At 43.5% G+C, this 15,157-nt stretch overlaps 1 protein-coding gene across 2 annotated transcripts in view; it reads right to left on the bottom strand.

Moving 5' to 3' along the window:
- The window catches only part of LOC127481794 (high mobility group protein HMGI-C-like), a 61,780-nt gene extending 47,004 nt beyond the window's left edge, over window positions 1-14,776 (bottom strand). Inside the window, exon 1 of one of the 2 annotated variants that reach the window (XM_051811484.1) lies at window positions 14,646-14,776. In XM_051811484.1, coding sequence (XP_051667444.1) covers window positions 14,646-14,723 — 78 coding nt within the window. In that variant the 5' untranslated portion in view covers window positions 14,724-14,776. Of the gene's footprint in view, window positions 1-3,849; window positions 4,153-14,645 lie in introns of those variants that run through there. The other variant, XM_051811485.1, reaches the window with a different exon arrangement.
- Between the last annotated feature and the right edge of the window lie 381 nt (window positions 14,777-15,157).

The following is a 15,157-nucleotide window of genomic DNA, read 5'->3' as shown; positions in this document are numbered from 1 at the left end:
TTGGGGGATACACAAATATAATCACTCATGGAGAACCCACACAAACATGGGCACACCTACTAGAAAACACAAGTTCATCATCAGTTAACAAGAAAAGTCCCTGCTGAGGACACAGCCTCGCTGCAGCCTGGTAATTTCAACCTCAGCACCTTAAGATTGCTGGCTGAGACCCACAGGCAGAACAGGGACACACAGCCAGCTGTACACAAGCAGCATTCATGGAATGTGGCTGGAGGAGATGGATATGCATATTCTCCTCTCAACTTATTAATAACACCCAGCACTACCCACTTGCTGGCACACAGCAGTAACTGTGTCTGCAGCAGGTAAAAGGAGCCACACAACATTTCCATTTTTTGATGGCAAAGAGTGTTCAAGTTCATCTTCAATCATTTTATTTATTTATTGAGTGGTTGTCTCAGCCAATATCCCAGAAATTCACTCAGTTCAGAGGCAAAAGAATGCCAAATTCCCTTTTTTCCTGGAAGTTTTTTCCTAACCCAAGGGAGAAATTGGGAGGGAAATAATTTCATTTGATAACAGCTGGTTTCCCTTTCTTGGGAACCCATGGTGTTTGGAGAATCTCTCACTCCAGACCCAGCCTAACCCTTCTCAGCATTCAGCCTTGGTAGTGATTTAGCTGCAGCCTCCCAGGCAGAGCAGTAACACACACTGTGTTTATTCTCCCTCTCCAGTGGGTGTTTAAGACAGCTCACAAAGATATTTAGGTACTTCAGTTTACCTTGAGCTCCATAAAGAAGGCAGTCAGCTAAGTACCATACAGCTCTGAGCTTGAACTTAAAAAAAATAAAATAAATAAATAGTATGTTTTTTCCAGTTTTGGGAAGTGACAGGAAAACAAATCTTCCAGTTCTGATGAATAATCTGCTTTGAGTTAAAACCCACTGCTGAACTGCAGCTTTCCTCAGCTTTAATACCAAGGGATAGACCAGCAGAGACTACATTTCAACACACAAATTAGGAGGGGCAAGCACTAGGTAGCAGGTGATGTATTGCTGCTGCATCACCTTTTGTTTGATTAGTTTAGAAATTAATTGCCTCTCTGCACAAGAAAGGAAATCTGGCAGAGTCCTTCTGAAATAAACACAGCATTTACATTCATTCCTCTAAAAGCTATAAAATACTTCAGTCTCCAAGCAATGTAGCCCTAATAGTCTTTGAATATAGTTTGATACAATTCCTGGGCACAGCTCGTTAGGCACTGAAATCTTTGAAATAAGAAACCCCTTTCTGTCATTCATACACAAATCTAACACAGGTGCCCCCACTTGGCAGATGCAAAATGCTACTGCAATAAGAAGTGATAATAAAGGAACTTGGTTGGGTTAATGGAGTCACATATGGTGATGGTGTGGTCCTTGAGAATATTCCCCCTCAACTGCACTTTCCCCTCCTATCAATCCTCTCCAGGGATTGGAGGAATAGAAGCATGCAAAGGGGAAAATTCAAGTTTGTTGGCAGAAGTGACACTTTTGGATGAAAATACTATTAATCACTGTCACTGAGACAAGATCAATAAAAAATTTATAAAGAATACCTCTTCTAATGTGTACACATTCCAAGAAACACTGACAGCCATACCAGCACCACGAGACTAAAATAAATCAAATTCTTTTCCTCCCCTGAGTTTTTACTTTTGTCTCTTCATCCCATGTAACAGCTTAGAGTGATGTTGCTGAGTGTCTCCTGTGACTGTGTGCACTGATGCCTTTCACCAGCTCCAGTGGTGCTGAGGTTTGGGATATGGAAGGTTTGACAGAAGAAGCAAAGGGAAAAAAAAAAGAAAAAAAAAAAAAAGAAGGAAGTCCTTTGCTGTGATCAGTGCTCAGACTTGAGGGAAGGGGGTGGATGCAGTGAGAACACTACAGATTGCACAGTACTACACATTGCCATATTGGCTTTATTTCTTGACCACTCTGCAATTAACTCATGTTCTTGAGGGCTGTAGGTCTTGCATGTGGGGTGAAAAAACTATCTTTTCACTTGGATGCTTATGCCTTTTCTTGTTGAAGGTCCTTTATATCTAGGCCCATCTGTAATGGGGCAAGAACAGTCTCCTTTGCTTGTCAAAAATGGCAGTGTTTCCTGCACAAAATCCCATCCCTCTGGAGCATGAGAGAGGATACTGCTTATGACAGTGGCCTCCAGCCTCTTACTACAGCAAACCCCAACCCCATTAAAATAACACAGCTCATCTGCTGTCCCCAAAAATCTGCTCCCTCCAGCAGACCAAAGCACCTGCCAGTCAGAATAATATGTTTCTGCAGGTGTTTATTTTTAGGGTACAGCTAAACAGTGATACCAGTCTAACAGTGCACCCACAGCACTAGTTCTTAATCACAATAAATTCACTGGGGAGGACAGGAGCATGAGAAAATAATCCAATGCCCTAAAATGGCACTGTCAAATCTCACCTATTTTATCAGGAACATAACCATATTTGAGCCTTTCACTTAAAGCTCCAGTGTCTGGATTGCATAATTAAACAGTATCTAATTTTAAATTAAATTTCTAGAATACTGCATTGAAAAGAAAAGTGTGGGGAAAAAGAACCCTGAGAGCGTGAATGTCTATTATGCTCAATAAACTAAATACCTATACTTCTGTAGTTCCTTTAAGTGTTAATAAATATGACAGATTTTAAGTCAGTACCTGGATTTTAGGAGACCTATCTTAAGGTGTTTTGATGCAGACACCTGCTCAGATTAATATCGCTATGAAACTCTCTATAAATTGTTTTCTGTTCTCAGTGCTCGTTGCTACCTGAAGTACAGCTTAACCTCTCTTGAGATAACAGTCCCAAGTGGAGCAAAGGAAACCTGTTTACAGATAAATTAAATTTCCAGGGCACACAGAGACACCCAACAGCTACTCCTCGAGAGTGAAGGTTCAAGATGGAGCTTGAACAAATGGCTTTCCCTGGGCCTCTAAAAAGCCAGCGAAGGACATGCTTATTATTTACATCCAAACTGGCTGGCACGCCTAATATTTCAGGAAACAGATTTTGCAGCTGTAATACAACTTGAGGAAAACCCCTATATTTCACTGATATGAGGTACCATAATAGCTGAGCAATAGAAGTCTTTCTATACATCACATTCAAAGCTGGGAAATACTTTTTTTGTTGTTTGCTGCAAAACATGCTTTTTCTTATCTATAAAAATAGCCATAATAATGATGCTTTACACAGCTCAGGAACCCCACAGCCCTTTCAGGGCACTGAGCACCTGGTGTTGTAGAGCTGAAAGAGTATGGGCATCTCCACAAATCAAACAGTGAGGAGAAGATGAAATACTTGAGAGGGAGCCAAGACTAGAACTTGGAGCTTTTTCCTGCTGGGGTGCCTGATACTGTAAAACAGTTATTTTCTATAACTGCAAAGGTGCCAGTTATCACAAATTTAGAAGCTTGGTGATATAAGACAAATATGATACAACCATGGAGAACATTCTGAATTAATACAGAACATGACAAATGCAGCAAGCACCAGGTCTTATGAAAAGTTTTTTCACTTTAACCAGGGTAAGGGGCAGATATATTACCAGAAGAACATTTTTAATATTAACTAGATCCCTCTAGTCCTAGGAGAGGGATTAGACATTAGGTTAAAGCACACACATACTCACACACGGCCTTAGGAGACCACACATCAGCACAACGCAGGAAACTACAGCCTGGGGAAACTTTGGGGCTTCACTCTCCGCATCCATTTGTTTGTTCTGCATTACTTCTGACGCAAGTCAAAAAGCACGAGACACCGGAGCAAGCAAGCACCAACTCTTTCAGAGCGAGTAGAGGAGGAGTATGAGAGCAGTTAAAACTTCTTACCAGCACAGGAGGGGACACAAAGCAAACAGGAGCCGGGAGGCAAATGGCGCCAAATGGCTCCTTAAGGCCTCCAGCTGCCTCGCACTTGCCACATTTAAAGGGCCAGCACGGGAGGCAGGTGGGGCGGCTTGGCAGGCCTCCTGTGGGAGGACCCCTCCCTGTGGAGGGGAGGCACCATCAGAACGGCCCCAGGATGTTTCTGACCATTAAATCACACTGCAAAGAAGTGTTTTAGAGATAGATGCTATTAAGAGCTAAATCACACACATCTCCTTAAGATACTAAATCGGAGGCCTGGGCCTTTTAGGCCCAAAGGGGAATCACCTGTGGGTAATATCAGCTGAGGGAGTCTTTCTGAGATATGAGGTCACACCTCTCAGTTACAGGTTACATCGATTACATTTCTGTGCAGTCATTAGGTCTTGGTCTAAGGCACCAAGTTGTTTAAAGCAGTTAGTACTAAAACCTGCCAGGAAGACTAAAGTGAAAAACTATTGCTTGTTCAGCAGCTTGGCCCAGACTCAGCCAGCATCTGGCAAGCCAAAAGTGTGCTGCTCATCCCATAAGAGTGTTCTGGTCTGTGGGTTATGCTGCCTTAACCCACACCGTATGCTCCCTAGAAGGCAAATCCCCACATCAAAGCCATTCTCATTTTGCTCATATGGAGAGATTGGTGCTTACAGTAACAACAATGGGATGCTGAGTTTGTGCTCAAAGCTGTAAATAGAGTACCTGGCTGCAGCAGTGTTTTATCCCTTCCAGAAAAATTACTTCAGCACATGAAGTGCTGTTTCACATTCCTAGGCAAGAAAACTGATGAGCAACTTGAAACCAGATGAGCAGTTGGAATTGTTAGCAGATAGAACAGCAAGTGAGAAAGCAGGCAAGCAAGACAAATGCCTATGGCTTTGGAAGGGGCAGTCAGAGGGAAATCCAACAGGAGCTTCTCCTGCCACCACACAGGCAGCATCTCCCTGTCATGTTCCACAGCAAGCACGTGCAAACAGGGATTTTCTAGTTAGTGACAAGTTTTGTGACAACTGTTGTCATCTGAGGATGTGGGGTTAGTGCCTTGACAACCATGGTAGACTTCTGATTCAGGCCTGCATTCCACTTCAGAAGCCTCAGGTCAGCCAGCACTAACACCAGAGATGATGTAGGTCTTGCAGAAGTCTGTAAAGGCAGTGTAGCACTTGTGAACTCCCTTTAGTTGGGGAGCATGGTGAGGTGACAGAGCTGACCCCACACAAGGCAGTTGTCATTGGGTGGATTCAGCACAGCTGGGACATTTCAGAGAGAGAGAGAGAGAGAGAATGTCTGCAGCATCCCTGCAGCTGCATTTCACTGTTCACCTCCACACCTCCTGTCCCCTCTGACTACACCCTGGTTACACTGGCATGTGTGTCATGTGTGACTGTGGAAAGGTCAGCTGGCTGATTTTCAGTGTAGTGCCTCTGGCAAACACGAACCTCTGACAGTTCTCCATCTTCATTAGATGGTTCAGGCCATCTCATGCCCTTCCTTTGCCTTAGCAGATGAACCTTTCAAGGTCTCTGATGTGTTTCTCCTTATCACACGTCCCTGAGATGGGCAGCTCTAACCCCCTCCTTAGAACTTGGAGGTTAGGGCACAGAGAATAAAGGCAAGGTTTTAAAGATCCTTAAGAAATCTACAGATCAGAGTTGGCTGATACACTTTTCAAACTATGAAATGCATAACTGCAATTCAAATTGCTGAATTGAAAAGCCCCGAGGAGTCTATTTCCTTTGGATTGATTTCAATGGGAATTAGACACTGTTTGTTTTTGAAAATTGTTATCTTTAAGAATCTAAAAGCCTCACTTTTAGCACCTTGCCTACAACATAGCAGGAAGTGGGAGTCAGAGTTTTCCAAGCATGAGGCTACTGCTCTAGCCACAGGTCCCCTTCTTAGTCCTTCCTTCCTTTTGTAAAAAACAAAAGTCACCAGCCAGCCTGCAAAGGAGGCATGTGGTACCATCAGGTTCAAAAGTTATTAGACAAATTCAAGAACAGATCCACAAGTGGCTACTGAGAACAGGGCAGGGATGAATCCACGAGCACCACTGATCCAACATTTCTGAAGGCAGTGGGGAAACAGCAGCAAGTGCCACAGCTCATAGGCTCCCCCTGAAGAGTGTGTCCTTTTGCTGAGGGGGAAACAGAACTCTTGACCAGATGGCCCAGTGCTCTGCTCCAGGAAGGCATTCCTCATGCTCTCATGTTCTCATGTTTTAAGCAGTCTGTGCTGTAGCAGTATAAATGCACCAATAGCCTGCACTGAGCACCAGCTCCTATCCCTCTGCAGTCACTGTTTCTGCTGTAGAAACTAGAACTCTCCTAGCTGGACAAGAACACGTGGGCCTTGAATGATGTAGCTGCCATTTTGTTATGTAGACTGCTTTTTGTCCTGATCCCATACATTTTTAAATTGGAGTCTGAGCTGGTTATCTTTGTTTGAGCTATTTCATTGCCACAGTTCCAAACCTGTGAACACACTCTGCTTTCTCTTTCTTCTTCAAACTCTTTTGCATTCCACGTTTTCCTTCAGAGCAGTGTTATTGTGGCAGTGGCTGGCATGATTATTGCTACTTACTCCCAATCCCCCAATTGCAGAGTAATACCTCTTTAATTGGGTGTTTCTCCCTCCTGACACTAATCTCCTAACAAATGCTGATGCCGTGTTAGATGCTGTGTGGGGATCTCTCATCACTATCTCTTTAAGCAGGCAGTTGTGTGTGGAACGAATGCACAGTCACTCGGCGTGGATGGATTTGTCTGAGTCCCTGTCAGCTCCCTGGTTTTGTCACTGAAATCTTGCACTGCGGATCCGGATTTCTATTGCTTTAACTTTTGGAGGCAGATTTATCTCAGCCCCTGTCAGATCAATGGGTTTTGTCACAGAAATCTATGTGACTTTGTTCCCTGTGGAGATCTGGCTAGTCAAGTTTGTGGAGGCTGATTCAGAAAGCTGAACCCAAGGCCTTGTTTGGCTGTCTTGGGGGGGGAACAATAAGAACTGAAAAGAGCAGAGGCCTAACAACCATGAAAAATTAACTAGAAAACACAGCAGCAACATACATACAAATCCCAAGACAGCACATACCCCAGAGAGCACGTTCCTGCTAAAATACGTGCACACGTGTATTTTTGCAGGTTCAGGGCTCTCTATCTGCTGGCATCATAAACAGCTGCTTGGTCTGCCCTTCACAGTGGCTGAGATCTTACAGGGTTGTAGGCCTGAGGCAGATCAGCCTTTCAAAACAGTCCTTTGTGGCTGCTTAAAACCCCCTGGAGCATAGGAGGCACCCTTCCTTCAATGCCTCCAGTATATTAGGAAACACTGTGCCATCAGAGATGATCCTTCTCAAGTGATACAAGCCCAGTTTTCTTTTTGCCTGTAGCCATCAGACTGCATGGTTGTCTGACACTGCTACAACAGAATCTTCCAGATAAAGCTCAGCTTTAGTGAACTGCTATGTGTCCATCTTGCCTCTTTGGTTGATTAAAACATTTCCAGGAACAGCTTCAGTAAATGAAAGTTTCCTGATGAAAAGTACATTTTTCAAATAATTTTTTTTGTTGGTCTGAGGGATAACATTATTTCCTTTGCTTATTACTATTTGAAGATTTTTTTAAATAATGATTATCACAGTTGAATTTGACCATGATCGAGGTCTGAATGAACTTTAGGAACAAAGTGGTAGTCGAAATAATAACAGCAATAACAATAATAGGAAAGCAGGTAACATACATTAAAGGAAGAGCCTGGTGTTGACTGATAAAGACTCAGACTTGTCTGGAACAGCCAACTCAACCTGAAAGCTCAACACAGCAGGGATGGAGTCCCTGTTGGTGAAACTGCCTCAATTTTGTATTTGAAGTAGAACATTTCAAAAAGAAAGGGTACCCCAGGAAAGAGGAGGTTTGGAGAAGGTAGCCATTAGCATCTCAGCATTAATGAGAAATAGTGCAAATTGTTGGCCATGGGTGACCTCATTGTTCTCTTTGCAATATTCCAGTCCTGTGCTTTCTTTACAGCAGATGCTCATTCCTGTGCCTGCCTTGTGATAATTCCCTTCTTTCTTTTTAATGAAGCTCTCCTTTTGTTGTATGCTTTTCTATTTCAACTTTACCTCTGGAAATTCTCCATTCCCATTTTTCACCTTCTAATCCTTTTTCATCCATCTTTCTCTCCCTGCCTCATTTAAACATTCATGCTTCTGTTTTGCTCCTTCCTCTAGGTGATTATCAATTCTCTTTTAACTGGTACCCCTCCTTAGTTTTTTCCCTCTCCCGTCCTTTCATCTCTCTCTCTCCCGTTTGCTGCTGCTCTCTCAATCTCTCCATGTGCTGCTGAGGAAGTGGTAGTCCTTAGATATTGAAATGACATGTTTAGTCCCTGCTTGTGATTCTATGCTAGATACCTCTGCATGTCTGTGCAGCTTCAGACTTCAGCTTCATGTCTGGGTAAATACAGGAAACTGAGGGAAGCAAAGCTGAGTGAAACGTTGCTTACTTGTGGCTGTGATTTGTGGCTGTTTAATAATGGCCTCCTGATTAACACAGACTGCAATTCCAGAAATGCCACAGTGATAGATACCCAGTATATACCTAAATAGAGATACACAATTCCCTGAACATTTAAAGGCAGTGCTAGCAATACAACTATTACCTTGGAAGTTGTTCACGCCGCTGCCCGGGTGCGTATCGCCTGGTAAAACACAACTTTAATTCTGCACGGGGCTCTGAGGACTAACAAGGTGTTCAGGGATCACTTATTACATGCAGCTGTCACCATGCCTGCAGTTTTATCAAACCAGAAGAATGATGTTGTAGCTTTCATGTTTCACTTCAGAACAATGCAAAAAAGTATGTCTTCAATAAACGCTGCTGAAACTGTGCCCTCATAAGTCATCTTGTCTGCTACAGCAACTGCTTTTCACAGAGGTCCTCATACTTTATCTGGTTATAGTTAGTTAACAAAGAAGAATTACAAGGCTTGACTAGACAAAGAGCAATGAGATACCTGTAACCATCCTATTGCTTTAGTCCATCTCTTTTGGTACATCTTAGTGTGCAGCAAGGTCACTTCAACAAGGAGCTTTGAAATACTTGCTTGTTGCTGCTTTTAGACTCATTCCAGAAGCAGCACAGAAGGTTACTTTAGTCAGATTACCTCTCTGTGATCTCCTTCTGCAGGTGATGTGTCCCAAGCAGGAAGAGAGAAAGGACCAATGTCACTCATAAGTAAGACAGTCCAAGAGCAAAGGCTGCCTGTTCTGTCCTCAGCTAATTATCTCTTTTGCCTTCACTGTAAGTATAAACCAGGCTCCTTAGTCCAGTCTGCCATCCTGGCTCAATAAACCAAGTTGAGAGTTGCTGTTACACACTCTGTTGGGGTTATAATTATTTTTTATCAAAAGTCCAGGTGTAGGAATGAGGTGGTGCAGAATTGCATTCCCAAAGATGACTAGTAACCTGGAATGCTCAAGTGTTAACCAAGAGTGCCTGTGAGAGCACATCTCAGGTGCTGTCACATGTCAGAACCAAAAAGAAGACGTTAAAAAAACAGTTTGGAAAAGGGACTTTAGCACAAAATGTGTGGGAGGCCACATTTGGAAAAAAAAAAAAAACTAGACTGAGTTGCAGCAGCGCTGCTGTGGGAGGAAATCTTGCACAATGCCTTGAGTGCAGCCATGGCTGGTTTTCCTCACATTCGTGGGCTCTAATTCTACATAAAATAAGAGAAGGGGGAGTGAGAGACAACACTGCATCATCTTGACAGTCCTTTCCAAGTATATAAAAGATGAGCTGTAAGTTCCTCAGTGTCTTGCTAACACATAAGCCGGCAGCAGCAAATTGCCATCTCTAGAGCCATGCAGGACAATGACAGATTGGGGAAAGCCAGGCTAATTCTGCCAATAGCAGTGGCCAGCCATGTTTTCCAATAGTTGGCTAATTAGCAGAAACAGAGATTTCCAAGACAGCAAAAGACAATTAGGGAGCTCTGTAAAAGCCTCAAGGCTGGCTGTGAGACAAACCCCAGAGCACTGTGGTACCAGGCTATGCGTGCCTGCCCCTGATTTTAAGTTGACAGAAATGAGTGTTGGACTGAAGGCTTGATAGACATTTATTACCTGAAACTGGCTGATGATCTCAGTCCACCTTCTACTGGATAGCTGCCTACACCACTAAAGAAACAGCTCATACTTCCAAATTTGTGGGCATTCAGGCTGCTGCTTTAAATTGACCGTGAGGGCTGAGATACCTGAGCTGCCTCCATAGAGATCCATCTGGTTCAGCACTGAGGCAAACTCAGCCCTGTGAGGGGAGAAGGAATTTATGTAGTTTGCTTATACTGTACCTGTCCAGATTAAAGGGAGGCCTCATTTAATTGTCTGTCAGTCTGGTATACTTGCCATGCACTACAGTTCTGTAAAACTTAGACTCTGGAACTCTTTAAATAACCAGAGGGACTGGTCAGCAAAAGGTCACTGGGGGAGCAGAAACATTAGGATTCAGCCTAAATAACGACTTCAGCAACCATGGAAAGTCAGGTGGATTTACTGGTTGTAATACCCCAAAATTAGCTTTGCAGGGGTTATAATTTAGGACAATATTGTACACCTGTAAATTCAACTTTAGCAGTTGTGTAGGGCTCCCATCTCAGAATCATTAAGGTTGGAAAAGACCTACAAGAACTTCTCCTTGGAATGAGTGATAGAAATGAAAGAGGTCACCAAATGGTTATACTCAATGTAAAGCCAAATAAAATTAATTTAATACTTGAAGAGAACTGCAAGATAGGAAGTTTCCAGTGATATCAAAGAGGTTCAGTCCTTTGTTCCACTTTGGAACAAAACTACTGATTGTAATTAGCCTCATGTATGAACTATAACTACTTGTATGAATGCCCAAGTTGTGGGAATTCTAGTTATTTGTCTAGAACAGACAAATCTTAGATCTGGAAATTGGGTCAGAAATCAGAATGTCTGGTCAAATCATTGAAATTCTGGTTACAGTGAAAATGCATGGGTTGCTTTTGAGGTTATAAACCATATATATGACTATATTCAGCTTCTTTCTAACCTAAACCTCCATTAGGTAATCCCAGTGTACCTTATGTCATTCAGACTCCCCTCTAATACAGAGCCTACAGGTGAGTAAATGTTGCATTGTTTAAAAATCAAAATTTTATGGTAAAAGTGAGGAGTAGAACTGTGAGGGCTCCAGAAAGATGCTTTGGTAACAGCCTGCTGTCAGTTCTAAGCAGGAGGGAAATGTGAGGCATGAAAGACAGGCTCTGACAAAACCTGGTCTCAGGTCAGGAGCTGCTGTAGACACCAAATCTGTTGCTTTGAACTGCTCTCTCAAGGAAAGCAGCAGCTAACACTGCCTACAGAGAACTGTGCTGTCTGAAACTACTGAGTGGTCTTTGAAGGCAGTCCCATACAGAGCCTCCATTACAACAGGTAATCAGAGTAAGAGATTCCTCAGGGAGAAGAGGGGTGAGTTCCTTGGAAAGTACTTGGAAGAGATAATTTCAAGCTATCTGTGGAGGAAAAAGACCAAAAAGAGATGGTAGATTTTTGCCCTTGTTAATAAGCATCTCAGCAATGGAAACAATGCTATGTGTTCCAGCTCCTTCTCAAACAAACTGGCATTATGTGCCTTGTCTCCCAGCTCCCACATGCACCCCCAGAGAACAGGGATGTCTGCTCACAGAACAAGGGGGTACAGCAGCAGAGCAGATGCAGCTACATCACTTTAGGCCTGTTTGGAAAATTTTCCACAGTACTTTGGCCTTAGACACAAAATTAAGTGCAACACAGTCTGTGCTCCCAGCCAACAGGATATTCCTGTAAAAAGAGTAGGGTTGTTCAGTGCTGTGGCAAAATGTGAGAGACTGTGTCCTGGCAAAGGCTCTGCCACAGCTGATCCTTCCTGGAAAAGCAAGAAAGGGCACTAGAGCACAGCTCCATTCTGCAGCCAGGGTAATTCCCCACCTGCCCCCAGTGTGAAGTCCTCCAAATCAGCCAGGCTAATCCTCAGGGAAAGTGGAAATTACAGAGCAGAATCATTACAGGGCATAGAAAATTATGCAGTCCAACTATGAAGGACTACTATTGCTTTTTAAATTGGAAGACTCATTTAAATTTAATTAATCAGACCACCTTCATGTACAATTAGAACTGTATCTCTCAGTGATACTTCTGCTTTGAGAACCATATGACCTTCAGGAAAACAGAGTTTAGCAAATTATTGCTTCTAAATTTTGCATATTGAGGATTTGGGGGGTCACCTGCAGATGTGACTTTTGGATGTGTTGAAATGGCAACACAGGCAGGCCAAAGGAAATATCCTTCCCCTTCTCCCTGCAGTGTTAAGCACAGATTTTCAGTTGTTTGGGAGCTGACAGCCTGGGACCAGCTCTTGTGTTTGGTAAAACATCCTGCCCTCACTGTAAAAGCAGGTTTTTCAGTCAGCTTCCCTTAAGGTTAAACATAATCACTCAGGGCCAGCTGCTCTTCCAGCCTCCTTTTAGTCTCCTCAAACAATTGTGAGATCACCTGTAAATTAGCATAAAAAATCAGGGAAAGCAGCAGTGCTGAAAGCAGTTCAAGCTGGAAGTCAGACTGAGTGTGCTCCACTGCAGTCACAGTCTCAGGTGGGAACTCTGATAAAATGACAGTGTAGAATGACAGCTTAAGAGGAACCTGTGGGTGGATAGGCATTAAACCTGTCCCAGACACACAGACTCATCACCCAAGTCACACAAGAAGAGGTTGGTGAAACAGCACAAAATTATCTAATTGTATTAGGAAGAAGAACAGGTTATCTAATTCATGTGTTGTGCTGCCAGAAATCCAAATCATAGCTCACAACACTGTAATTTTGGATATCTTAAGACACAGAGCAAAGTGGCACATGAACTCTTCTCATCTTCATTCAGGATCAAAAGCCGCTGGATTTTTTGTGGCCATCACAGACTCAAACCAAATGAAGGGGAATGCAAAATTTCATAGTGCCTGTCTCCTAAAGCCTTCCGTACCATAAACACCAGGGTAACAATATTTGGTGCTGAAACAGTCTCCCAGTCAGCCTCAGAGTTAGATGAAGCAAAATCAAACCATAACTAAAGCAAAGTGAAGAGGAACTTGCAGTGGGCCAGTTTTGTATCTCTAGTTTTTATCTTACAACACAATCAAGGAATCACTGATGAAGATTGAATTCTTCATTCCTTCCTATATCTTTGCAATTCTCAGCAGAGAAAAAATATTAAGAGTACATAGTACCACTGCTTATCGAAATAGTTAATGGTCCTTTCATGAGGCAGCTCTTGCTCTAGACTTAATTTCTTTTAGGATCTAAACAGTGCTAAGAAACCCACTAATTAATTCTTGAGCCCTTGCAAACAGCCACCTTCCTATTGTTAACCTTCTCCCTGTGAGACAATGAGTACAAAGCTGTCAGGGCTGTGTCTTCACAGGGGACAGGCATGGGGAGAGCGTGATAAAACACTTGAAACGTCTCTGGCCCTTCCTCTCACACAGTGCCCAGAGCAGCTGTTCCAGTAACAGCTCCAGGGCATCCAGAGGGATGGCTTTTGCCTGGGCCACAGTGGTGACTGGCAGCCCTTGCCATCTGTGATCCACGGCAAGGTTGTATCCGTGCTGCTCCCGGGATGTCCTGTATCCTCTCTGCTGATTATAATCAGGGACACACCTGCCTGGGAAGAGGCTGTCTTGGCATGCACTGCACTGAGGGATTTGCAGTTGGATTAATGGCTGTATGACTCCTTTAAATACCTCACAGGAGAGATTTCTGGAAAGGGCAGGCATTGCAATGGGACTGGCAGAGTCCTCTGGCTCACAGGCACTGGCTCTGAATGCACTAGGACATGGGAAGGACTGAGGAATACTGTCCTTTCACAGTGATGTACAAAACAAGAAAAGCTTTTATATCAAGACATGCTCCCATGGTGAATTTGTTTATGTTGTTCAGTTTTTCTTGTGACCTCTCAGCAAACCTGTTTTAAAGGCTCTCCTGTGTCCCACTAGTCTTTGTCCAGCAGCAGAACTCTTCTGCACCAACTGTACAGACATCTTTCTCTCTCAGTTCAGCAAAGGGTTCTTTGGTAGCCAGCAATCTCCTGGCCTTGCAGACCTTGGTCTAGTATGAATAACACACTTTTTAGGAGTTCCCTTGACAAATACCCAGAGCACACAGAAGTCCAGCCTCCCAAAGGACAGACTGACTCTGGGCAGTGGGTGGTGAGCTGTATACATATGCACCAAAGGATCACTGCTCTCCAGGGAGCATGAGAAGCATCTGCCAAAGGAAACCCTCTCGACTTCCTGCAGGGCATGAAAAGGAACAACACCATGACTGACACAGTGACAAGTGTGCAGTGACAAGTATGGAGCGACAAGTGTGAAGCAACAAGTGTGGAAGTGCCTCACAAGAGGGACTGATTTGTTGGTAATGCTCTGAAAACCCCTCATCCCCACAAGGAGGAGGAAGAACAAACAGCCTCCACCAAAGCTGTCACCTGCATGGTGTCCAATATCCTTTCCACATCTTCATCAATCACAAAGCCACATCCCAGGCAGGCAGGCCAGTAACTCTGGGGTAACATACACATGGACATCATTTGGGCTCCCTAGGGAATATCTGTTCTACAGCTGGGGCTCTCATTCAGTGATAAACTAATTTCCTTAATCCTGAGATTATACCCTTTCTTCTCCAGAAAGACACAAAGAACAGTCCACTTACCCGCAGAAAGGGCCCTGAACCTTCCCGACAGGTGTCTGTGGAATCTGTCCTTGAAACTCCAGTGGAAGTGATTCCCATCTTTCACATTTACGTGATGATAATTTCCCACTGGAGATTCCTCATTCTGGGTCTCCGTGTCATTTTGTCCCTCACTGCTGTAGCTCAATGCCAACACTGAGTTCATGCCACCTCCTGCAGTCAATGTCTGCCTGAGGAGACAGAATAAATGGTTATTAAACCTACTCTGGATTTGCTGTCATATTGTAACTAGGCACTGGAAATCAAATAAATATATCATAAGATGAGCAGTTAAAATGTCTACTGAAAAAACAGACTCAGGCAAAATGGCTTAATCTGCAGCATTAATGAGTAACAGATTGTTCCATCAATAGTATATGAGCACGCAAGAAGGCTAGTCCCCAAGTTCCCTGGGACTCACAGCCTTGTAAAAGGCCCAGTTCAGAAGAATACTCAAGGACATGATTAAGGTTAAGCATGTGTTTAAATCCCAG

The sequence above is a fragment of the Manacus candei genome, unplaced genomic scaffold (assembly GCF_025592945.1).
Source record: "Manacus candei isolate 608988 ecotype Guabito, Panama unplaced genomic scaffold, ASM2559294v1 h1tg000082l, whole genome shotgun sequence".
NCBI classification, from domain to species: domain Eukaryota; kingdom Metazoa; phylum Chordata; class Aves; order Passeriformes; family Pipridae; genus Manacus; species Manacus candei.
This window is presented reverse-complemented; position numbering and strand designations above follow the sequence as displayed.